General features: G+C 35.3%; 1 protein-coding gene across 1 annotated transcript; it reads right to left on the bottom strand.

The window, feature by feature from the left end:
* Window positions 1–987: 987 nt before the first annotated feature.
* LOC133181505 (uncharacterized) lies at window positions 988–24,434 on the bottom strand. Its single transcript, XM_061315995.1, has 10 exons — window positions 24,405–24,434; window positions 23,744–23,914; window positions 19,629–19,695; window positions 14,946–15,103; window positions 7,305–7,505; window positions 5,496–5,611; window positions 4,502–4,642; window positions 4,145–4,347; window positions 2,737–2,928; window positions 988–1,151 (listed from the first exon to the last, which is right to left on the bottom strand). The coding sequence occupies exons 1-10, from the start codon at window positions 24,432–24,434 to the stop codon at window positions 988–990; spliced, it is 1,443 nt and encodes a 480-aa protein (XP_061171979.1).
* Window positions 24,435–25,384: the final 950 nt, after the last annotated feature.

Genomic DNA, 25,384 nt, shown 5'->3' with positions numbered 1-25,384 from the left:
AATCTATCGGAAAAAGTTATAATCAGTACTATAAGAAATATTTCTTTTTTCCGTAAAAAGTCTTTAAACTTTAATAAATAAATGACATCTAATGCAAAACCTTGCTTGTTAGATTTCTTATAAGAGTATAATTAGAGAAATAATTGTACATTTTATTTGTTCATTGTTATAGGTAGAAAAAACTTTTTAAAATGAGAAATGAATCCAAACAGATTAACATCTCATGAAGATAAATAGGAAACAGAATATGATATCTTATTTTGACAGATCAAAACAATCTGTTAAAGACCTTGATATCTTGATCATGAAAAACAATGATTTCCATAGTTTGATAGTCAGTTTAACACATACAATGACTACATCTTAGTTATGTCATTACCTGTACAGTAATGGATGTGGCTGACATTAAGCCTCGACTGTCCATACATTTCATGACTACATCTTAGTTATGTTGTTACCTGTACAGTAATGGATGTGGCTGACATTAAGCCTCGACTGTCCATACATTTCATGACTACATCTTAGTTATGTTGTTACCTGTACAGTAATGGGTGTGGCTGACATTAAGTCTTGACTGTCCATACATTTCATGACTACATCTTAGTTTGTTACCTGTACAGTAATGGGTGTGGCTGACATTAAGCCTCCACTGTCCATACATTTCATGACTTCATCTTAGTTATGTTGTTACCTGTACAGTAATGGGTGTGGCTGACATTAAGCCTCCATTGCCCATACATTTCATGACTACATCTTAGTTTGTTACCTGTACAGTAATGGGTGTGGCTGACATTAAGCCTCCACTGTCCATACATTTCATGACTTCATCTTAGTTATGTTGTTACCTGTACAGTAATGGGTGTGGCTGACATTAAGCCTCCATTGTCCATACATTTCATGACTACATCTTAGTTTGTTACCTGTACAGTAATGGGTGTGGCTGACATTAAGCCTCCACTGTCCATACATTTCATGACTTCATCTTAGTTATGTTGTTACCTGTACAGTAATGGGTGTGGCTGACATTAAGCCTCGACTGTCCATACATTTTACAGTCAACCTCTGTGTGTAGTTATTCTCTTTTGGGCCTTCACTCAGATATAAAGGAGAAATCAATGCCTCATCAGACTTCATCAGCTCTGTCTCCATACCTACAGTTTAACTAAAGCCAGGTCTGTATATACTGCTAGAAACTTCTGTCATCTTTATAACATTTGTTACCAAAGATTACAGAGCTCAACTCTACAACTAAGGTAAAGGCTCACACTAAATAAGTGTTCTTATAGTGTGTATCCCTAGATGCAGCATTCCAGCAACTTTGGTGCATGTAGGGCTAGTTGCAATAATGTAGTCCTCTCCAATTTTTTTATCTGAGGTTTTCTCAAAGAAAAAAAAATTAGAGAGGGCTACATTATTGCAGCTACCAATTTGACTTACTGACTGTCTGACCTATCAACCAAAAGGTGCAAAGCAATATGCCCATTTTCTTGAACTTTTTAAAGAAGCAGATTAGTACAAGTATATAACTTGTTTCTGAATCCTTTTTGATCTTCCAGTACTATTTGCCTGTATTTTCTACCTTTTATTTTCAAATAAAATATAATTTAGACTAAAATTCTAACAAGAGGCCCATGGGCCACAATGCTCACCTGAGTCAACATGGCCCTGCTGTTCTTCATCAGCAGAATTTCTTCTCCTATATATTCATATGTAAAGCTTTGATCGCCTATTCTAGGCATACCCTACCCCCAGGTGCCATGTTTTGAATGAAATTGAATCTAAACTTTCTTAGGATGCTTCTATATTCATATGACTAATCATGGCTTTGCTGTTCTTGAAAACAGAATTTTAAAGATGTCTGCCAGCCTACCCGGGGAGGGGTCATCATTTGAACAAACTTGAATTTACAATAGTTGAGGATGCTTCCATATTAATAGGACTAATTGTGGCTCTGTTGTTTTTGAGAAGATTTTTAAAGATTTTTTTCTATATATTCCTATGTAAAACTTTGATCACCCATTGTGGCCCCACCCTACCCACGGGGGTCATGATTTGAACAAACTTGAATCTACACTACCTGAGGATGATTCCATATCAATATGACTAATTGTGGCTCTGTTGTTTTTGAGAAGAAAATTTTTGAAGAATTTTTCTATCTATATAATCCTATGTAAAACTTTGATCCCCCATTGTGGCCCCATCCTACCCCTGGGGTTCTTGATTTGAACAAACTTGAATCTAAACTATGTAATGCAGGTTTCACATAAGTTTCAACTTTTCTGGCCCATTGGTTCTTGAGAAGATTTTTAAAAGATTACAACAAATTTTCCCCAATTCTTAATTTTCTCCCCTTGGAAGAGGGCATGGCCCTTCATTTGAAAAAACTTGAACCCCCTCACCCAAAGATGCTTTGTGGCAAGTTTGACTAAAATTGGCCCAGTGGTTCTGGAGAAGAAGTCAAAAATGTGAAAAGTTTACAGACAGACGGACTACAGACAAAATGTGATCAGAAAAGCTCACTTGAGCTTTCAGCTCAGGTGAGCTAAAAATGAAGTCAAAGTATTTTCTCATATTGCTCACTTTATCTCATATCTTTTGACAAAGAACAAATTCTTTCTGAATTTTTCCATGAAGCCCTTTATTTTATTATTTGATGTTCTTTGTTCATCTCTGGTAACTCTTCTCACTTTTATAGGAGAGTCCAGACAAAATGTAATTCTTAAATGGCCTATTTACCTGAAGGCCGTCTCTGATAGATAACATAAGACAGAGGGAGATCTGGGTCAGTAAACCCCCGACAGGACACACTGAATGCTGTCACTAGGGAGTAACCAGACTGGGGGGTGATGGTGCAGTTTCCTGGGATAGGGGGTAGGTTCACAGTCAGGTTATACTGGGCTGATACATTTCTCCCACTCATGTAGGTACCTAGATATACATGTCATAGTTGGAAGTACTGCAAAATTATATTTGTTTTACATACATAATTGTTTTTTTTAAAATCATAAATTATCAAGAGACCTATGGGCCATATTGCTCACTTGAGTCACCTTCGCCCTGTTGGTCTTCAGTGGAAGATTTTTTAAACCCTATTCTAGAACAAGATTTCCCCTACATATTTCCTTTAAAACTCTGATCCCCTACATGGCCCCATCTTATCTCAGGCCAGTGCCCCTGGCTGAAACAAACTTGAATCTAAATACCTGAGGATGCTTCTGTATGAAGACTTATCACAGCCCTGCTTCACTTCACAAGATTTTAAAGACATGATCATTACTTAACTTTGTGTCAAAATAGAGGACTAGACAACAATTTCACATCCAGTCTTGGTGAACTTGACCTTGTCCTAATGATCTTGAGTCAGGGTTCACACGTCCTTGTATAGAACCTATACAGTCAAACCTCATTATCTCGAACTTGATGGGACCGAGAAAAAACTTCCAAGACATCCAAGGGTTCAAGATATAGAGGGTAAAATACTTAAAAATATGTGGTTAGGACTTTCCAATCACTTTGACATTTCCATGGTATTTGAAATATCCGTGTTTGAAATATAGAAGTTCAACTGTATTTATACCAAGTGTGAGCTTCTTACAGTTTACATTAAAGACAACAGAAGAATATAAGAATCATTCGTTTGAAGGATAAATTTCAGCTAAAGATATAGCTTTGCCATCTAGGATCAGGCTTGCCGAGTTCCTGGATGGCAAATGTAATCTCTGAAGGTAAAATTACAGATAATATATCCACTTTTCCAATCTCCACGACCTTGACCTTGTCTAATGATTTTGAGTCAGGGTCACCTTAGATCATAAAATTTGTTTCCTTTACCCACAGATGTGCTATATCAAAGATGATATACAGAAAAAGGTTGAAGTTGAGCCACTTCAGAGTAGAAGCTGAAAAGTTTATAGACCACTGCAGACAAAACAAGTAGCAATAATCACTCTAGTGAATCAGGTAATAGAAAAAAGAATAAATGCTCAGCAACTGCTTCTTCTATAAATTCATGCTAGTAATTTTTAATTTTACTGGTTACATGGACCACTGAAATTTATTATCTGAATCAATAAATATATTAAAATGTCTTTGAATGGCTTCAATGACCAGTAAAGTATGTTTTTTGAGCCCAGTGTCAATGTACCTGTATAGAATATTTGTTGTTGTTCATAGCTCTCATTAACAGAGATAGTAAAATTATAACCATTCTGTGGAGGACCAATCAGCACGTCACACTGAGTACCACAGCCATACACAGTCCAGGTATGAGATTGACAGGAATCACAGAGACTCTGTAGTAGCAGGGTCTGTCCAGGTACAGCCTTATCTTCACAGTTAAACAGGCATCTAAGAGCAGAAGAAATTCTGATAGAGCTCAAATAAAAGTAACAATTAATTCATATGATGTAGGAGACATGGTGTGATTATGTCAAAATTATGTCATGTTATTATAAATATCAATTGTTTATACTAAATTTTCTTATCACCATTCAGAACTTACTTTAACTGGAATGAAGGGTGCTCAATTATAGTGTTTGCAGAGGAATTTAACAAAATATTTCTGGCTTCTTGCTCCAATTCCCAGAATTCTGTGGGATGGACATAACTTCCTCCGGTTACAACTGACTGGCCTTTACAATGACTTAAATAAAGCAAATTATACACAATTTTATGTTTTGCTTACATTGCTGTTATCAAAAGTTTGGGAAAAAATGGCAGAATAACCATAGAATTTGGAGAAAATTTGTAAATATAATGACACCCTCCTTCACAATTATATATCAAGGCCGCTTCAATTAATAAGTTAACTCATTTCATCATTTTCTGTTCTTTCCAAAGAGGGAAGAGAAGAATTTGTAGTAAGACCTGGTTTAAAGAACAATGTAACAATGTACTAGTAATTGGTTGAAATTGTTGAGTGGTTCACAGGAGCTGGAAATGTTAAAAATTTTCAACTGATCAACAAAAAAAAATAAATTTACAATTTCCACATGTATTTTGCTTACAAGTTGTGTGGAAAGCTACTGCATTCAAAACACCACAACATGGACAAGGGGTCAAAAGGTTAAAGTATGCATTTTTATTTTGACATCACAAACATTGAATGTCGTGCAAGTGCACCGTCATAAGCGAAAATCAAAATTCAAGCTCATTTTGAACAGAATTTTTTAAGCTGCTGCATTAATTGTAACTTACCCAAGGTATAATACAGAGATTTTGAAATACAAGTCACATTTGCAGACAAGATATAAAATGTAAATATAAGTACTGAATCATTATTTTTTTTAAAGAATGATGTAGTCTTATAACTGCAACAGTGTGTGCATACATATTTTCATATTAGCGCATTACTCAATTGGTTTGCATGCACCATTGCGGTTATGAGACCACATCTTTCAAAAAATAATAATTCAATGCTTAAATATCACACAACAATCAACAAAAATGTTTAACAGGATGATTGTTTGTGCCCCAGGTGACCTAAATATTTATACCTTGTATCTGACAACTTCGTTGAAATCAAAATGTCATGTGTAATAATATCCTGAATATGTGAACAGTCTGGATCCTGGAGGTCTGTCACATCAGTACATCCAACGATAAAGTATCCCTGTAAAAATTCAACACAATTCAACAAATTTTCCCCAATATATATATATATATATATATATATATATATATATATATATATATATATATATATATATACATACATACATACATACATATATATACAGAGAAAAAGAGAGACAGAGACACCTATACCTGCAGCAATTCTCTTGAAAAAAACCCCAGATAGGATAGAATAAATGCAGGGTATGAAAGGATAAACAGACTTTTCAAAAACCACAGAGCCTGATAAATGATCTTTATAGTAAAAGACAAGCTAAACTGTGACTTCTAAAGAGAATCAGAAACAGTATTATGACTGCTGTATAACTGATAGCATAAAAACAAACCAGTATTATGACTGCTGTATAATTGATAGCATAAAAACAAACCAGTATAGTGACTGCTGTATAACTGATAGCATAGAAACAAACCAGTATAGTGACTGCTTTATAACTGATAGCATAAAAACAAACCAGTATAGTGACTGCTGTATAACTGATAGCATAGAAACAAACCAGTATAGTGACTGCTGTATAACTGATAGCATAAAAACAAACCAGTATTATGACTGCTGTTTAACTGATAGCATAAAAACAAACCAGTATAGTGACTGCTGTATAACTGATAGCATAGAAACAAACCAGTATAGTGACTGCTGTATAATTGATAGCATAGAAACAAACCAGTATAGTGACTGCTGTATAATTGATAGCATAGAAACAAACCAGTATAGTGACTGCTTTATAACTGATAGCATAAAAACAAACCAGTATAATGACTGCTGTATAACTGATAGCATAAAAACAAACCAGTATAATGACTGCTGTATAATTGATAGCATAAAAACAAACCAGTATAGTGACTGCTTTATAATTGATAGCGTAAAAACAAACCAGTATAATGACTGATGTATAATTGATAGCATAAAAACAAACCAGTATTGTGACTGCTGTATAATTGATAGCATAAAAACAAACTTGTATAGTGACTGCCGTATAATTGATAGCATAAAAACAAACCAGTATAGTGACTGCTGTATAATTGATAGCATAAAAACAAACTTGTATAGTGACTGCTGTATAATTGATAGCATAAAAACAAACCAGTATAGTGACTGCCGTATAACTGATAGCATAAAAACAAACCAGTATAGTGACTGCTTTATAACTGATAGCATAAAAACAAACCAGTATTGTGACTGCTTTATAATTGATAGCATAAAAACAAACCAGTATAGTGACTGCTGTATAACTGATAGCATAAAAACAAACCAGTATTGTGACTGCTGGATAACTGATAGCATAAAAACAAACCAGTATAACGACTGCTGTATAACTGATAGCATAAAAACAAACCAGTATAACGACTGCTGTATAACTGATAGCATAGAAACAAACCAGTATAGTGACTGCTTTATAACTGATAGCATAAAAACAAACCAGTATAAGGACTGCTGTATAACTGATAGCATAAAAACAAACCAGTATTGTGACTGCTGTATAACTGATAGCATAAAAACAAACCAGTATAGTGACTGCTGAATAACTGATAGCATAAAAACAAACCAGTATTGTGACTGCTGGATAACTGATAGCATAAAAACAAACCAGTATAGTGACTGCTGTATAACTGATAGCATAGAAACAAACCAGTATAGTGACTGCTGTATAATTAATAGCATAAAAACAAACCAATATAGTGACTGCTGTAGCATTGATTCCTGAATTCAGGACTACAGTAAGGTTGATTCCGTACACCCCTATGGGAAGATCTGCCTGCTGATTACCCACTGTGAGGATCAAGGAGGATCTGTTCAGGGGCGTTGTGGACAAGACAGAGTATTTGGAAAACTCTGATATTGTTGTAAAAAATCCATAGAGGTAATGAACAGTCTGGAAAAGCAAGTAAAATTAAGGTCATTACAATGAAAGTTTTTCATGCATATACATAGAATGTAGCTAGTCAAAACTTGGTCCTATCTACAGAGTATACTTCAGTTATATGTACAATTAGATACTGGTATCTTGAACATTACATATCTTGACTACCATGGGCATGCCAAAGTGAACTGGAAGTCCAAACCATTGTTGTTTTTTTTTTATAGTATTTTAAGTTTTTTAACCTCAATATTTTGAACCCTAATATATCATTTCCAAATTTTTCTTGGCTCCTTCAAGACAGAGATATCCATTCAAAAATCATTTAAACATACCCACTGATATCATAAAGATAGAGAATCATATAAACATACCCACTGATAAGCTAGTGGAGAAACATATTGACTGATAAGTAATTGGATAAACATAACCACTGATAAGCTAGTGGATAAATATCCCCACTGATAAGTTAGTGGATAAACATCCCCACTGATAAGCTAGTTGAGAAACATAGCCACTGATAAGCTAGTGGAGAAACATACCCACTGATAAGCAAGTGAGAAACATACCCACTGATAAGCTAGTGGAGAAACATACCCATTGATAAGCTAGTGGAGAAACATACCCATTGATAAGCTAGTGGAGAAACATACCCACTGATAAGCTAGTAGAGAAACATACCCACTGATAAGCAAGTGGAGAAACATACCCACTGATAAGCAAGTGGAGAAACATATTGACTGATAAGTTATTTGATAAACATACCCACTGATAAGCAAGTGGATAAACATACCCACTGATAAGCTAGTGGAGAAACATACCCACTGATAAGCCAGTAGCTGCAATAATGTAACCCTCTCCATTTTTTTTGTTGGGAGAGGGCTACAACTCCTTAGGATCTCTGTAATGGTGCAAGTGCGGGAGTGATTCACTACCGCACAGATTTCGGCTCAAATTATCAGTAAGTGGGTATTTTATTAACATATCTTACCTGAACTCATAAAATGTAGTTATGCAGGACATGAATTGATCCAAAAATATACAGAACAATCCGTATATCGGTTATTTTTTGTGTATGTCAACATCAAAACTTGAATTTATCCGCCATGTTTACTGACCTTGATCGATTTTATATTGGGACAACCAATGAGAATTTGGGATCTAGGGGAGTGGATCTGTATGGATTTCTCTTATTATAAGCATAAATATCACTGTTTATGATAAAAATATCACGTGGAATGCTTTTATTTATCGATGTTTAGTTATATCATACAACACAAACATTTATCAACACCGACATTTACATTATCAAGTGATTCTAAATTTCAAGCGCAAGTCTCACATCACGTGAGAACTGTCATGGCTGCTGAGGTGAACGACTGGAAAACACGCAGATTTATTTTACTTGGTTTTCGCATATAAAGGGCTATGATGTTGATAGTGAATAAAAATTCCGCCTTATTAGAAGTAAGTTGAATGCAAAATTGGATTTTTGGGGGTAAAATCCGTGTTCATGAGATATTTACACTTACCTGCCTCCTTAACTATTTGCAATTTCCCTCTAGTTCCCCATACAATGCGTCGATAAATTTTTAGAGTCACTACGGTATTACCTCCAGTTATCCCCCTTAACTATAACTCTTCAGTTTCTCTCGACGAATTAAAAGGTTCTTACCTTTCAACTTCCTCGAGAGGGGAGGTGGGCGGGTGAGGCAGGTAAGTGTAAATATCTCATGAACACGGATTTTACCCCCAAAAATCCAAGTTCATTTCAATATTTCCACTTACCTGCCTCCTTAACTATTTGCAAAGGAATTTGCAGCCCAAACTGGAGGAGGTGGGAGAGGAAAGAGTAAATGGTAAAAGTACATAAAAAAAATACATAATTACCTAATTTTGCTTCCCTCTCCTTGATGAGTCCAAGATTGCTGCCTTGGCAAAAATGGACTGATGATCTGGAACATCCTTCAGATAAAATGACGTAAATGTAGATTCAGATGTCCAGTGCGCTGCACGTAAAATCTCCTCTGAAGATACACCACAAAACAATGCCCAGGAAGTTGACAATCGCCTAGTGTCATGTGCTCTAACTAGATTTAACGTTGATGATTCTGCATTATCATATGCGAAACGAACCATGCTAACTATCCATCTCGCAATGGAATCTTTTGATGCTTCTTTGTGATTATTCTGTTGGTAGGTCACAAACAATCTATTTGACTTCCGAATCATTTTAGTTCTATTGATATAAATCTTCAAAGCACGACAAGGACACAGTTTCAAATCTTCTGAATCTGTGGCATATGAATCAAATGCAGGAATATAAATAGGGTCCCAAGGTCTATTTATTGTTTGTGTCTTTGCCAGGAATTCCATATTAGGTAACATTTTTATCCCTTTCCTCTCTATTCTAAAGTGACCATCATCTAAAGTGAGGCTATGAATCTCGCTCACTCTAGACGCTGAGGCAATGGCTACCAGAAAAACAGTCTTAAGAGTCAAGAACTTTAAATCCGCTGACTCTAGAGGTTCAAATGGTTGTTTTGTGAGAGTTAACAAAACCAGCGGTAAGTTCCAGTTTGGTGTTAACTGACGTACAGAAGGGTGTTTATTAAATAAGCCTTTCAACAAAGATGAAAGTTCTGAACTTGTTCCAATACTGCTTCCATTCTGATGAACTATTGCTATTGCTGATTTATAACCAGCTATAGTCCGTGGTTTACACTTTCTCACCTTGAAAAGGTAAATAAAAAATTCTGCTAACTCTGGTACAGATGTTGTAATGGGATTGACACCATGTTCTTTACACCAACTGTTATATATTCTGAGTTTTGCATCATAAACTGATTGTGTAGATGTCTTTCTGGCATTTGCCATAATTTCTGCAATTTCTTCAGAAAATCCTCTTGACTTGTGTTGCAATTTGACAGTTTCCATGCTACAAGATTGAGAGTTTCTAGGTTTTGATGAAAATTCTGATTGTGATTTTGAGACAGAAGATCTGGCCACAGTGGTAACTTGACTGGTACATCGATCAAAAGATCTATTAACTGAGGGTACCAAGACTGCCTGGGCCACATTGGAGCAATGAGTAGTACAACACTTGCCTCTTCCCGTATCTTCTGTAAGACTTTGGGCACAAGAATTGGTGGTGGAAATGCATAAGCATACATCCCTTTCCAACTGGTTGCTAGTGCATCTACTTGAAGAGCATTGATGTCTGGAAATGGGGAGCAATAGACTGGCAGCTTCTTGTTTTGCGCAGTTGCAAACAAATCTATACATGGGGTTCCCATCTGTTGAAACAACAATTTTACAACAGTGTTGTTGAGCGACCATTCCGTCATTCGTACTATTTTTCCCCGGGAAAGTGCATCTGCAAGAAAATTCTTTTTCCCTGGAATGTGAACAGCTCGTATTGTAATTTTGTACTGAATGCACCACTGGAACAACTCCCAAGTTAGATAACACAGTTCTGGTGAATGTGTCCCCCCTTGCTTGTTGATATAACTTATCACTGTTGTGTTGTCTGACCGTATAAGGATCACTTTCCCTTTTATTAAAAATAAGGCTTCTTGAAGAGCTAATTGTACAGCCTTTAATTCTAGCCAATTTATGTGTTTCTGTTGATATTGCTGGGACCAGACCCCTGATGTCTCCCAGTTCTCTAGATGTGCTCCCCAACCCTGTTCTGACGCATCTGTTATCAAAGTCAGTTGACTTGGCGGATCTTGCAAAGGCATTCCTTTGAAAAAATTTTCCCGATTCATCCACCACTGAAGGTGCTGAATTAAGATTGGACGAATCACTATCCCATGAGTAAGAGGGTGAATCTTTGGTCTCCACATTGCTAACAGGTATAACTGTATAGGACGCATGTGTAACCTTCCCATCGGAACAAGATAAATGCATGAAGCCATCAGTCCTAACAATTTGAGAATTACTACCGCTTGAGTGTGCTGACTTATTGATAAAGTCTGCACCATGTCCAGAATACTCTGAAACCTGGATTCTGTGGGTGTTGCGATGCCCTCTACCAGATTGAAATGTGCTCCTAGATACTCTATATGTTGGGATGGCACTAGAGACGACTTTTTCCAATTTACTAATAATCCCAGTTCCTGAACTAGATGTAAGACATAGTCTCTCTGGTGAAGAAGAGTTGTCTTGTCTGAATTGATCATCAACCAATCGTCTAGGTACATAAATATTTGCATTACCATTTTTCTTAAATGTGCTGCAAGAACTGCCATTACTTTTGTGAAGACCCTTGGAGCTGAACGAAGTCCAAAGGGCATTGCTCGAAACTGGTAACTCTGGTCTAGAAATTTGAATCGTAGAAATTTCTGGAAATCTGTGTGAATTGGAATGTGAAAATAGGCATCGGTCAAATCCAGTGAGATTGCAAAGTCCCCTTTTTTCATTGCTTTCATTATAGAACATAGCGTCTCCATTTTGAAATGTCGAGGCACTATTAACTGATTTAGAGGTTTCAGATTTAGAATTGTCCGAAGCCCTCCTTGTTTCTTTGGCACCACAAAAATGGTGCTGTAAAACCCTTCGTTTTCTTGAGTGACAGGTACAGGTTCTATAACATCTTTTTCTAACAACATGCTTATTTCTGTTGAAATAACTGATTCGTGAATACCATATCTTGGTACACACGTTTCCTTGATCTTTACATGGGGTTGAATCATAAACTCCAATTTTAACCCTTCCCTTAGGGTTTCTAATACCCATTGATCCTGAGTGATTGAAGTCCACTTCCTGTGGAATGCTAACAAACGTGCCCCTACCTGGGGAAGCATATTTACAGACTGTTTGTTTACAAGATTCACTTCCTTGGAGTTGGAAATCCTTTCTGGCCCCCAAAGGTTCTCCTGGAAAAAGAATTCTTCCTGTTTCCCTGTCCTGCACGAAAATTGTCCTTGCCCTGATCAGAACTCAAGGTAATACTTGTCTCATTTGATTTAGCCACTTTAGCAGAAAGAGCAGAGGTCTCAGTTACATCTGCTTTCCTCTTCCTACTGAACTCGGTGGAGTTCCTACCATCTCTACTCTTGAAGTTCTTATTATACCCCTTTGATGTGTTGTAAACATTTTGGGTTTCTCTTGCATCTCGTAGATTCTCTGCAGACGTATGGAGAGATTCAAAATATTGTCCATTAAACAACTGGTTGCCAAAAATAGGGAGTTTCAGCAATTTTTTCTCTGTTGCCTTGCTAATAAAGTCTACATTTTTAAGAAAAACTTTTCTTCTACTCAAGACTGAATTTGCCATTACTCTTGCTGTCAAATCGGCCATACTTCTGAAACAGTTGATGAGAGCTTTACGTCCTTCCACTCGATCATCCTCACATTCAGCCTCATCTAAAAATGCTGCTATCATAGTACCATAAGAAATGGCCCTGAATAAGGCTCTTGCTGAATTGTCAATTCGCCGAAAGTCATTGTCTAACTCCTTATGAAAAGGAGAGAGATTAACTTTTGATTTTCCAAAACTACCTTTCTGGCCTACTACTAACCCCTCCTCAATATTGTCATCTAATTTTGGAGGATTACAAAAGGCGTCAAAGTCATCTTTTTTCACCATAAATGCTTTATCATCTCTGCCACGTACTGACCTATTTTTCAAATGCCCCGAGGTAGCTTCTTTTTCAACTGTTTTAATCATATCAATGAGTGTTCCTTCAATAGGCATTTTGAGGAGAGACTTTTTCTTGTCATTCTTATCTCCTTTCAATCGAGAAGAAATAAATGATTTTCTCTCATTTTCCAATGGATCCTCAGCTTCAATATCAATATTGAGAACCTTTGCCATCTTAGAAACAAAACAGTTCCACTGCAGAGGATCTGAAGAATCTGGTGCACCAAAAGGCACCTCTACTGGCGCATCTGAATTGGTATACAACCCTGCGATAGATGCATTTGAACCTATATCCTCAAAATCATTGTCTTGTGCATTAACAGACAAAACATCAGCAACACTGGACTCAAAGGACGACATTTGTTCATCATAAGACTTAAACTTGTCAAAATGAGGTCTGCCTATGGCTGCCGTTTTGGAATTGTTGCTCTCATTTCCTCTGGTCAACCTTACCTCGCCTACTGATACGTTCTGTTGATCATAAAAATTTTCATCAACATCCTTATGCTTAAGTAGCAATTCAACCTGCTGTCTTACTTGGTCTTGAATAATTGCTGATAAATCAACAACCTCTGATCCACATTTAATACGGTCGCCATTGTTGTTCGACTCGTGGACTGCCGCCTCCACAGACGGACTTGCGTCCTGCCCTGCCATACCGTCTCCACAGACGGATTGAGGCACCTTACTGTTCATTTTAATAGTCTTTTGTACGCTTTTCTCAATCATTTTAGTTACTTTATCCCGCCGTTCCTTTGACCATGTTTTACATGTGTCACATGGAAAGGCCTCGTTGCAGAGACGATGTTTGTAACAAAAAACGTGATCGTCTAATATGTTCATCTTACCCGAACATTTAGAACAGTCCTTAAACTCATTCTCCATTTTTAGAACGCGATACACACTTCCAAAAACGCCAATATAAACTTTTATTTGCACTGTATGAGGAAAACCGCATGTCCAATATGGCGTCGAGAGAAAACTGAAGAGTTATAGTTAAGGGGGATAACTGGAGGTAATACCGTAGTGACTCTAAAAATTTATCGACGCATTGTATGGGGAACTAGAGGGAAATTGCAAATAGTTAAGGAGGCAGGTAAGTGGAAATATTGAAATGAACACAATTTATTTTGCCTGCAGTTGCCCGTATCTAAAAAATATATTTGCACCATTACGGAGATGCAGTGGAATTGTAGCCCTCTCCTAAAAACATCAGATTAAAAAAAATCGGAGAGGGCTACATTATTGCAGCTAATAAGCCAGTAGAGAAACATATCCACTGATAAGCAAGTGGATAAACATACCCACTGATAAGCAAGTGGAGAAACATATTGACTGATAAGTTATTGGATAAACATAACCACTGATAAGCTAGTGGATAAACATACCCATGGATAAGTTAGTGGATAAACATCCCCACTGATAAGCAAGTGAATAAACATAGCCACTGATAAGCTAGTTGAGAAACATACCCACTAATAAGCAAGTTGAGAAACATACCCACTGATAAGCTAGTGGAGAAACATACCCACTGATAAGCAAGTGGAGAAACATATTGACTGATAAGTTATTGGAGAAACAAAACCACTGATAAGCTAGTGGATAAACATCCCCACTGATAAGTTAGTGGATAAACATCCCAACTGATAAGCAAGTGGATAAACATACCCACTGATAAGCTAGTTGAGAAACATACCCAGTGATAAGCTAGTGGAAAAACATACCAACTGATAAGCTAGTGGAGAAACATACCCACTGATAAGCTAGTTGAGAAACAAATTGAATGATAAGCTTGTAGAGAAACATACCCACTGATAAGCTATTTGAGGATCTGAGGAACAGTTGGGTACAACCTCGGCAGTGATGGCGACCTCTGACCCCGGCCAGTGACACAGCTGATTTAAGTTGGCTGTCAGATTCTTGGCAGTTATGGTAAAATTACACAGTTCTGTCACATCACAGCTTTCTTCAAAATACAATGTCAAATATTATCTAATAAATGCAAGTGTGCATTATAATAAAGATGTGATTGTTTTTCATTTGATTTAATGGACTTCTTCACTTATTTAATTTTCTCATATTGGTAAATTCTTTCCTTTTTTTCCGCTCAGTTCTATAAAGATCAACTTAAAAAAACAATCAATTAATCAAAGATTACAAAGCTCACCTAGAGCTACAAATGTTATATGTCTATAAGTAAGGCAAATTTCACATCATATTTTTTTTCTAGTTAGTGTACATCCCAAGATCAATATCCATGCATTAATTTTTGTTTAAGTAGAACTTATAGTTACTTGGAAATAGACCTGCTCAAAAAAAACTTTTAACCTGTTTACTAATTAAGAAAATTATGGTCAGTTCCAACATCCAAAGCAAGTCTGGAAGTTTTCATCCTTAAATGCACCATCTATGCAAGTTTAATCATAACAGGCCATAATATAATATAGCTACTCCAAAAAAATTACCCTGGTCACTCTCTGGAAAATGTAGGTCAGATTCACAATCCAAAGCAAGTCTGGAAGTGTCCATCCCTAGACACCTACGTCATCCATGCTAATTCGGTTAAAATATGGCTAAAATTCACTTATGGAAAATCTAAGCCAAATCCAGCATCTGAAGAACGTTGGTTAGTGTGCATCCCTAGATAAGTTTGATCCAGGTAGGGCTTATATTTACCTGGGAATGGACCTGCTCCAAAAACTTAAACCTGGTCACTCATCTGGAAAATCTAGGTCACATCCAGCATCCGAAGCAAGTCTGATAGTGTCCATCCTTAGATGCATCATTGAAGCAATTTTGGTCCAGGTAAGGCTTATAGTTACTTGGAGATGGACTTGCTCCAAAAACTTGAACCTAGTCACTCATCTGGAAAATCTAGGTCAGATCAAGCATCCGAAGCAAGTGTGGTAGTGTCCATCCCTAGATGCATAATCCGTGCAAGTTTGACCCAGGTAGGGCTTACTGTTACTTGGGAATGGACTTGCTCCTAAAACTTTAACCGGGACGCCAAAGCCAGGGGTATAGCATAAGTTCATCTTGACTTCGTCAAGGTGAGCTAATAATAATTTAAAGTGGAAGTTGAAATTTTATTACATTTTCAACAGTGAAATACTGTGATTTATTTATTGAATAAAAGTGATATTCTCTCACAGTGTGAAAGGATACCAAAGTGATATTCTCTCAGTGTGAAAGGATATCAAAGTAAGTAAAAAATAATTTCTGGCCTGTAATAAGATAGAGATAGTAACTAAACCATCTTAAAAAAGACTAAAACTGCTGGTTTCTTCCAAAATGTGTTGCTTTTAAAATCCATGTTACAATGTTTTCAATATCACAACTGCTCGGCTATGACGTTTCAACTGCTCAACTATGACATCACAGCCTATGACACTGTGTTAAGAAAAGACAGAGGCAAAGGGAAAATCAAAGAAAATGTAATAACAGAAAATTCAGAGTTTTGTAGTTGGATATGGAATTTATTTCACTCGTGAGACAGGATTTTTTGATATTTTCACTCATGCTTCACACTCGTGAAAATATTTAAAAAATCCTATCCCACTCGTGAAAAAAATTCCATATCCCACTACAAAACATTGAATATCCTCTACTTATAACATTTTCAACAGTGAAATACTGTGATTTATTTATTGAATAAAAGTGATATTCTCTCACAGTGTGAAAGGATACCAATGTGATCTTCTCTCACAGTGTGAATTTAAATGATATCAAAGTATGTAAAAATGATTTCTGGCCTGTCATAAGATATAGTAACTAAACTAGTGTTGTCAACGAGTACCCAGTTAACCAGTTAATTGGTGAATGATGCGAGTATCGATTAGTAAAACTGCTACTCGGTTACTCAGATAAATAGACATTTTATATAGAAAATCAGTAGGAAAAAATGTTTTTTATTTACAAATTCCCCCTATTTGATAAATTATTTACCGTTAGATCTATTCAATATAAGACCTAGCGTTTTACCAATACTATCCATTTGTTTTGATTAGTATTTCACAGTTTATATAATTGATGGCTTTGATTGTCAAGGGGTATGTATACACGTTAATTATAATTACATCAAATAAATCTTTGTAAGATAGTTCGCTGTACAACATCAAAGACAATACCGCCACATGTAACAAAAGCATGGAAATATTTAAAAAAGAATGGATAATTTTAGATCCGTGAGGTGTTATTTATGTAAAATTGAGTTAACACATACAGGTGGGACAACAAATATGCTAAATCACCGCAGACAGAAGTAAAACTCTGAAACCAGCGATATGTAAAGGATATCCCGCAAAACAGCCAACTATTTCGGACTGTATTAAGAAGATATCGCTTGTTTGTAATTATAAATAAAATTCACATACAGTGCATTTCTCTTTTACAAATGATAAGATAAATATACCGGTAAAAATTGTAATAACTTTAATGACCTAACATATAGTGTATATTACAGTAACTAATGGGTGTATGCATCACGAACAAGGATGTTTAGAGGTCTAAAGAGAAACATCCGAGTAACCCGTTACTTGATTGGAAAAGAAAGCGAGTAACCGGTTACTAAAAATCATCTGATTTGACAACACTAAACTAAACCATCTTGATAGAGAGTAAAACTGTTACTTTCTTCCCAAATATGTTGCTAAAATCCATGTTACAATGTTTTCAATCTCACAATTGCTAAGCTATGACGTCTCAACTGCTCAACTATGACGTCACAGCATATGACATTGTGTTAAGAAAAGACAGAGGCAAAGGGAAAATCAAAGAAAATGTAATAAACATAAAATTCAGTGTTTTGTAGTTGGATATGGAATTTATTTCACTCGTGAGACAGGATTTTCTTGTGTTTTCCCTTGTGAGACAGGATTTTTTTTTAAATATTTTCACTTGTGCTTCGCACTCATCAAAATATCAAAAAATCCTGTCCCACTTGTGAAATGAATTCCATATCCAACAACAAAACATTGAATATATCCTCTTTTAATTTGATACAGAAAATGAAGGAGTGAATAGGACTTTGCAAAATTGATTTGTCCAGCTAATATAAAATGTTTTAACTATTTGCATGCAATTAATAATGCTGTCATAGCTGACAAAACTAATCTGTCTGGACATAAACAGCTGATACATTATGTACAAGGGGTGATCAAAAAGTCAGCGAACTATCTCTATATTTACAAAATCACAATTCAGATCAGAATTAAATTTGGCACACATATAGTCGTACAAATGTTCTATAAATAGCAGATGTTATGTGATTTTTGCTCCCTGTTTGTGACGTCACAATGTGAAAATGACGACTATATATAGATGACTTCTGACAAAAAATGGTTGACTTAGTCGTACTCGAGCAATGAACGGCTGTAGAGTTTTTCATATATCTTGGAAATTCCTTTGCAGTAACATATAATAATTTGTACAAGGTTTATGAAGATAAAAGACTTGCCAGAAGTTCAATCATTAATTGGATCGATTGTTTTAGTGAAGGAGGGGAGATTGTTAAAAATGATGTTTGTTTTGTTGCCCAGTTAAAGCAAGCTGGAGAAGAGATGTGTCCTTAGTTGAGCAATTTGTTATGAAAGATCGCCAAATTACAATTAGAAAAATAGTTGAATATCTTAACAATAATATAATTATTAAATCCCTAAAATATCATTTACTTTAGACTTTAAACATATCAGATATGATAAAAAGAAGGCGCCCATGCTTTATCCACATTGGATAAAAGACACTCCCGGGACAGAGGACTCAGGTTTTGACGGTCACCATGCTCATTCTGGGAAAGGATATCCTTATCCACCCATCCTATTGCCGATATTTAGCCATTTCTGACAAATGGATTGTTCTTGTTATAAAAAATAACTTTCATGGTAAAAAAAATATAAGACTCGGAAAAATCTTTAAGCTTCTGTGAACAGAACGCTACGGAGTATGCCTCGTGACCGCCTGGATCACGTGATTGGCGCATGGGCAGAACAGTTGCAGATGTGCATTAAAATCGGAGAGGACTACTTTAAAAAATAATAAACAATGAGACCTAATTTTATTTCCTTTATGGAAGCAATTCAATTTGTTCGCAAACTTTTTGATCACCCCTCGTATAAGTAAACAAATAAACTTCTTAGTTGTTAATGTGATGGTTTTCTTCTTTTCTAACATCTTGTGAATCTTTTTTTAAAGAATATATCTTATACACATTATAGCTAGTCAACATTACAAGAATAAAGACACACAAGTAAATGTGACTTTTTTGCTTGATCAAATTGATATACAGAAATTTTGACATCTAAGTATAACTTTGATCTGAAGATGAAATCTCTAAAATTACATCTGAAGTTGTGGCCAATTTAAAGGTTAAAATTATTCAGAGGCAGACAAATGTTACCATCAGGGAAAGAAATTCAAACAGCTGTAACACATATATAAACATGAACCAAAAAAAACAAAACAAAACAGGAACATTAAAATTACTGCTGAATTACTTAGGAGTCCTCTCCTCAGTTTATCTTGCATCACTGTGTCCTGTGACAATCTGTACTCTTTGTATAACTGTATTGAGAAAAATATCCAGTCTTAAGAATGAGATGTACCGACTTTCAATCGTTTAAAAAAAAATCTTCTCTGAGTTTGTAGAGAGATTATTCATTTCTGCCCTGTACTTCTAAATTAGGATTATTATATATATATATATATATATATGGTGAGTCTGTGGTCATAGTGAGGTCTACTTGTGTACCAAGTTATATTGAAATTGGACTTGAACTGTAAGGGGGTAGTAGCATTTTAAAGCAATTTCAACGAATTTTTTGTTTAGTTACCATGGCAACACCATTCACTGAAACAAATAAAACAAGAGGCCTAAGGGCCTTAATGGTCACCTGTGTAAAATACAACACTCTAAAGAATCCATAGAGGCATAAAACAAAATTAACCGAAAGATGAAGCTATGCTGCCCAAGAATTTCAAACATAGGTAGAGATTACAGAGCTCATCTCTTTAAGTAAGGAAAAGCCCCACACTAAACTAATAATCTAGTAGTGTGCATCCCTAGATGCAACATTTAGGCAATTCTGGTCTGATAGGGCTTGCAGTTACTTGGGAATGGACTTATCTAAAAACTCTAAACTAGTCACTCATCCAGAAAATGAAAGTAAGACCCAGCATCCGAAGCAAGTTTCAGAGTGTTCATCCCTTGATGCATCATCCATGCAAGTTGGGTTCAGATAGGCCTTATAGTTTCCTGGTAATGAACCTGCTCCAAAAACTTTAAACCTGGTCACTCATCTAGAAAATGTAGGTCAGATCCAGCATCTGAAGCAAGACAAGCAGTGTGCATCTTTAGATGTATCATCTACACAAGTTTGGTCAATATAGGGTATATAGTTACATCTGAAGCAAGCCTGGTAGTGTGCATCCTTACATGTATCATCCATGCAAGTTTGGTCAATATAGGCCTTAGGCCATCATTAAAAATATCTTTGTTTCCCCTAACCAACCCTAAAATCTCAAGTTGGGTAGGTAGGTAGGTAAATTATCTTTTTTTCTGACAGCAGTTTGAAAATACATTCTGAAAAATTGAATAATATCTCTGTAAATAAAAAAGAACAAAAGATACAGATTTTTAAATAAATTTAAAAGCAACACGTATGGTAAATTAATTCCCAAATATTATTCATTTGAACTTGTGAAATACATGTATCGCAGGCCAGCGTATTGAAATCGAATATTTACAAAAAGACAAGATTCACAAATGCTCAACCATCGGACATCCAAGTATATTTTTTAAACCTATCATCTTCGAGTGCTTACACAGACAAAATGTCAAGGGCCTCGCATGGCACAGTGATTCTAGTGTTTTGTTTTGGAGTCATGACATAATTCAGGAGCTTATTCTAAGTCACAGGTCCCGATGTGGAATGTGGCGACTGGTCAGTCGAATGAGACCATAAAAAACATAGGTCCAGTGTCGCAGTATACATGTAAATGTTGGTACGAAAAAGATCCCTTGATTAATGATCAATGGCCATAAGTGCCGAGTAAAAGTCTATATTAGGAGCCCTCCACCAGGCAGGTGTTCAAATGTTGTTGACTCAACAATTTTTAAAGGTATTTTAAAGCAAAGGAACAGCTTATTTTCAAGGGCTTAATCAAAGGAAAATACACGGGATGTCTTGGGAAGCCGTACAATAAGCTGATTTTAAAGATTTCAACACTATTTGGAAAGAGTGTACATGTATAAACAGTATTTAATTCAACAAAACCACATCTAAAATGATTAAAAATTCATATATCTAATGTTACATGTATGTATATTCACGAAGTTTTACCCCATAAATAAAAGGAATGAAGAACTCCTATGGTTCTATATAATAAAAATAGGATCCTACATAAACTGTTTATTAGATCGAAACAAATGAAACGAAGTCAAAATCATTGATATGTATACACAAGGTGGGCCCCTCATCTGCTCATGAGGCAGGCTTTGCCATGCTTACTACGTACGTTAAATTTAGAAGACACATTTGTAAATACCATCTAAACACCACTCCTTAGTCACGGTATATTTAATTCACAAAATTTTCATGAAATTGTATTTTATAAAGTTGTTGAACACTAAAAAAAAATATTTGAATAATATTATTACAAAAACTCTTCAGTCGGCACAAATTAAGTGGGTCGGTCACATTAAGGGAAACAAAGGTATTTTTTATTTTGGCCTTATAATTTCTTGGAAATACCTGCTTCCAGATCTTTTTATTTAAACAATATTTTATTCACAGATCTAGAAGTGAATAGGATTGGGCAGCAGGCTTAGCCTATTTTAGCCCTCTCCCTACATCAAGGTTAAGGTAGTCCGAAATATCTGACGTTTTCCAGGCTTTTTTCACGATTTTGATATTGTACGTGCCAGGAAAACGTCAGAACCGGCGCCATTACACAAACTGGAAATTTCAAATATGAAAGCCCTATCTCTTCTCAATCAAACATTATAAGCAAAGATAAAAATTTCAAAAAGTAGGTCAAACTTCAAGGTCACGGGGTCAAAAACCATAGTGTTTTTGGAAAGGTCTTGTCATAGGTAATGCACATGTCAAATATGAAAGCCCTATCTCTTCTCAATCAAAAGTTATAAGCAAAGATACAATTTTTGAAAAGTAGGCCAAACTTCAAGGTCAAGGTCACAGGGTCAAAAATCATAGTATATTTGGAAAGGTCTTGTCACAGGTAATGTACATATGAAATATGAAAGACCTATCTCTTCTCAAGGTTAAAGTTTTTGTGACAGACAGACTGACAGACAGATGAATGAGATTAAATGTCCCCTCGCTTTCAAGAAAGCGGGGACACTTAAAAACAGTGATTTTTCTACATTTTTTAAAAGGAGCCTGGGCCTTTACAATTGGGAAAAATCATCGACATTTGTATCAAATTGGGAAAAATCAAAAAGATTGAAATTTAACCTTAATTGGCAGGTAAAATGAAATACTGGTATATAAGTAAATGTAACATCATTTATTCAATTTATTTGCTAAAAAGTAACAAATTCTACACAGTTCTAAATTCTTAACCCTTTTTTAATCTTTGAAAGTTGTCAATAATTGTGACCAACCTATATTTCCTTTTTCTTTTGGCCATAATGGTAGACATAAGAGAAAATCTTTCTCGTAATAGCCATTGAAGATAGACTAATCTGACATGATAAATGACAAATCATTTTTTTTTTCAAACTAATTATTAAAGCTTATTTATGACCCTAGCTAATCATATTGCTGCCATTTCTCTGCAATACTAGTTGCATCTGCCGGATGTAGAAACAGTTTGATTTTTATGCTTACTGTAGAGTTACTAGTACTTGGATGTACAAATAGAGCTACGTTTTGCCAGTTCACATGCACATTACACTTTCTTACGATGTATTTATACAACAGGTTTGACATGACCATGTGTTTTTCTAAGTCTTGTAAACGCACGACGTAATCTGTTGTTTCTTACTATTATTTTAAGAGTCTGAATGACCGAGAACAATAGCGTTCCATTTTAGATAAGTCGTACGTAAAAAATTCAATATAACAAAAACATCGGTTTTGTTTTGGGAAAAAAGCAATAGAAATTGGGAAAAAATCGGTAATTTTTGAGAGGGGAAAGAGCCGATATTCGGACCTAAAGAGGATGTAGAAAAATTACTGAAAGAAGAAAGTAAGAGTCAACCCTAACTTCAGAACCCGACCCATGGGCCATGAATTTTACAATTCTGGTGAAGGACTCACTTATGTTATAATTATATAGTTTGACTGCTTGATGTCCAGGAGTAGAGAAGAAAATTTTTGAAAATTGCATTTATTTTGATGGTTTTGGTCCCATCTGTAAGGCCCCAGGAAGACAGGGGCCATGAAATTCACAATTTTTGTGAATGTCCCTGATGCTCTGTGACAAAATTTGTTGAAATTGATTCAGCGGTTCCAGAAAAGAAGCTGAAAATGTTCGATTGACGAAAGACGGACAACGTATGACGACGGATGAAAACAGATTGCAATAGGTCACTTAGTGACTCAGGCCACACTGAAATACACTTGACAGTCATTAATCAGTTACTTACACTATACCACTGCTTTTTCCCTCTGAATGTCAATTCCCTGACACACCCACTGAAAGGCAGAAATGTGGGGCTCTCAGTGGTCAACAATGAGGGGGTATGGTAGCCCCCCAAGTACAACTCCTCACTCAGGGACAGCTGATTTTGTGCTAGCCAACCTCCCAATTTCTCACTCTTAAAAGCAAAAAAAAACAAATACATTCATTTTATTTGTATGTTTGTAAAAGACATGGAAATGTTGAAGGATTTGGCAATAAATGAAATATATGACATAAGTATCACCTCGGTCACTTACAGTGTCGCGACTAACACAATGTATAAATTTTTACACCCTTTTCTGAATCCTGTTTGAACTACATGTATATAGTATTCCTTATTTCATACTCTTACTTTTTTTAAGATCAATATTTGATATTTAATTGCCTGAGAATTTATTAAATTTTCTAAATGATTCCATACTTTATAACCATTTATGAAAAAAATCTAGTATATGGGAATGTATCTAATAGAAGCATGCATTCATCCAAAATGTATGCAGCACATTTTTTTTTCTTAATAAAAGAACCATGTATTCTCCTTCCCTTTTCTCAAGAACTTTTGGAAAACCACTGACTTGATACTTAATACATATAAAAAATATTATCATTAATTGACAAGCTATTACACACTTCTTGAGTGTGAAGTCATAGACCATAACAGTATCCGTAACTGTTTCTTTTAAAAAAAGAAAACAAAGAAACAAAATGGACTGTATAAGAATCAAACTACTATTCATTCAAATCATTCCCTGTACTTTGTCAAATTGTTTTAGTAAATTACCTCAATTACAGGATGGCCATTTAGAGTTAGACTTATCAGATTGCTTGTCTTTGTTAGAGTGACGTAATTCCAGTCATCATACTGTATAGGATGTATGCTCTTTATCTTTAAGATTTTACTAGAATTCAACCTGAAAAAGTTTATATACATATATTAATTTACCTAACATTAGAATAATACTCATAAATCAAAAAGATAAACTGAATCAAATTTGTGGTAGTTGTTCCTGTATGCTCTTACAGTGTAGCTCTGGAAAACCTGCAATGCATCAGGACCTCATTTTTTTTATTTAATTAAAAAAAAGAAGAAGCTTTTTTGGTAAGGATAATTTAAATGACCTAATCTCTGACTGAAAGAAAATGAGAGATAGAAAAGTGCTTGAGGATATCCGCTCCTTAGTCAAGAAGTTTTACTCCTAAAATTATCGTTTAATCAAAAAAGTCTCAAAATTGAGCTTGAAATTGAAATCTTTTCATGCAACAATTTTCATTTCATGCATCTCAATATGATTCAAGGTTCTTTGAAGTTTAGAAATGGTCTTGTAAAAAGTTGACATTTGTACCCTATATAAAAGTACAAATACGAATACAATTTTTAGAGAAATTGAATTTCCTTAAATCTAGCCTTAGATACCATTTTATTAGCATGATATGAAATTAAAAATGATCAATGATATCTTACAATGATAGCACAAAGGTTTTACACTATGTATTAAACAATTATGTACAATGTATAACAATTGAAGCAAATAAAACTAAAGTACTGCATAAGTATAAAAACATGCAAAGCTTGAATACCTAGAATTTTTTTCCTAAAATATATTTG

Source organism: Saccostrea echinata, unplaced genomic scaffold (genome assembly GCF_033153115.1).
Source record: "Saccostrea echinata isolate AGI-Se365-2 ecotype Australia unplaced genomic scaffold, CSIRO_AGI_Sech_v1 ptg000009l, whole genome shotgun sequence".
NCBI lineage: Eukaryota > Metazoa > Mollusca > Bivalvia > Ostreida > Ostreidae > Saccostrea > Saccostrea echinata.
The sequence above is the reverse complement of the archived record's forward strand: the minus strand, read 5'-3'. Positions and strand labels throughout refer to the sequence as shown.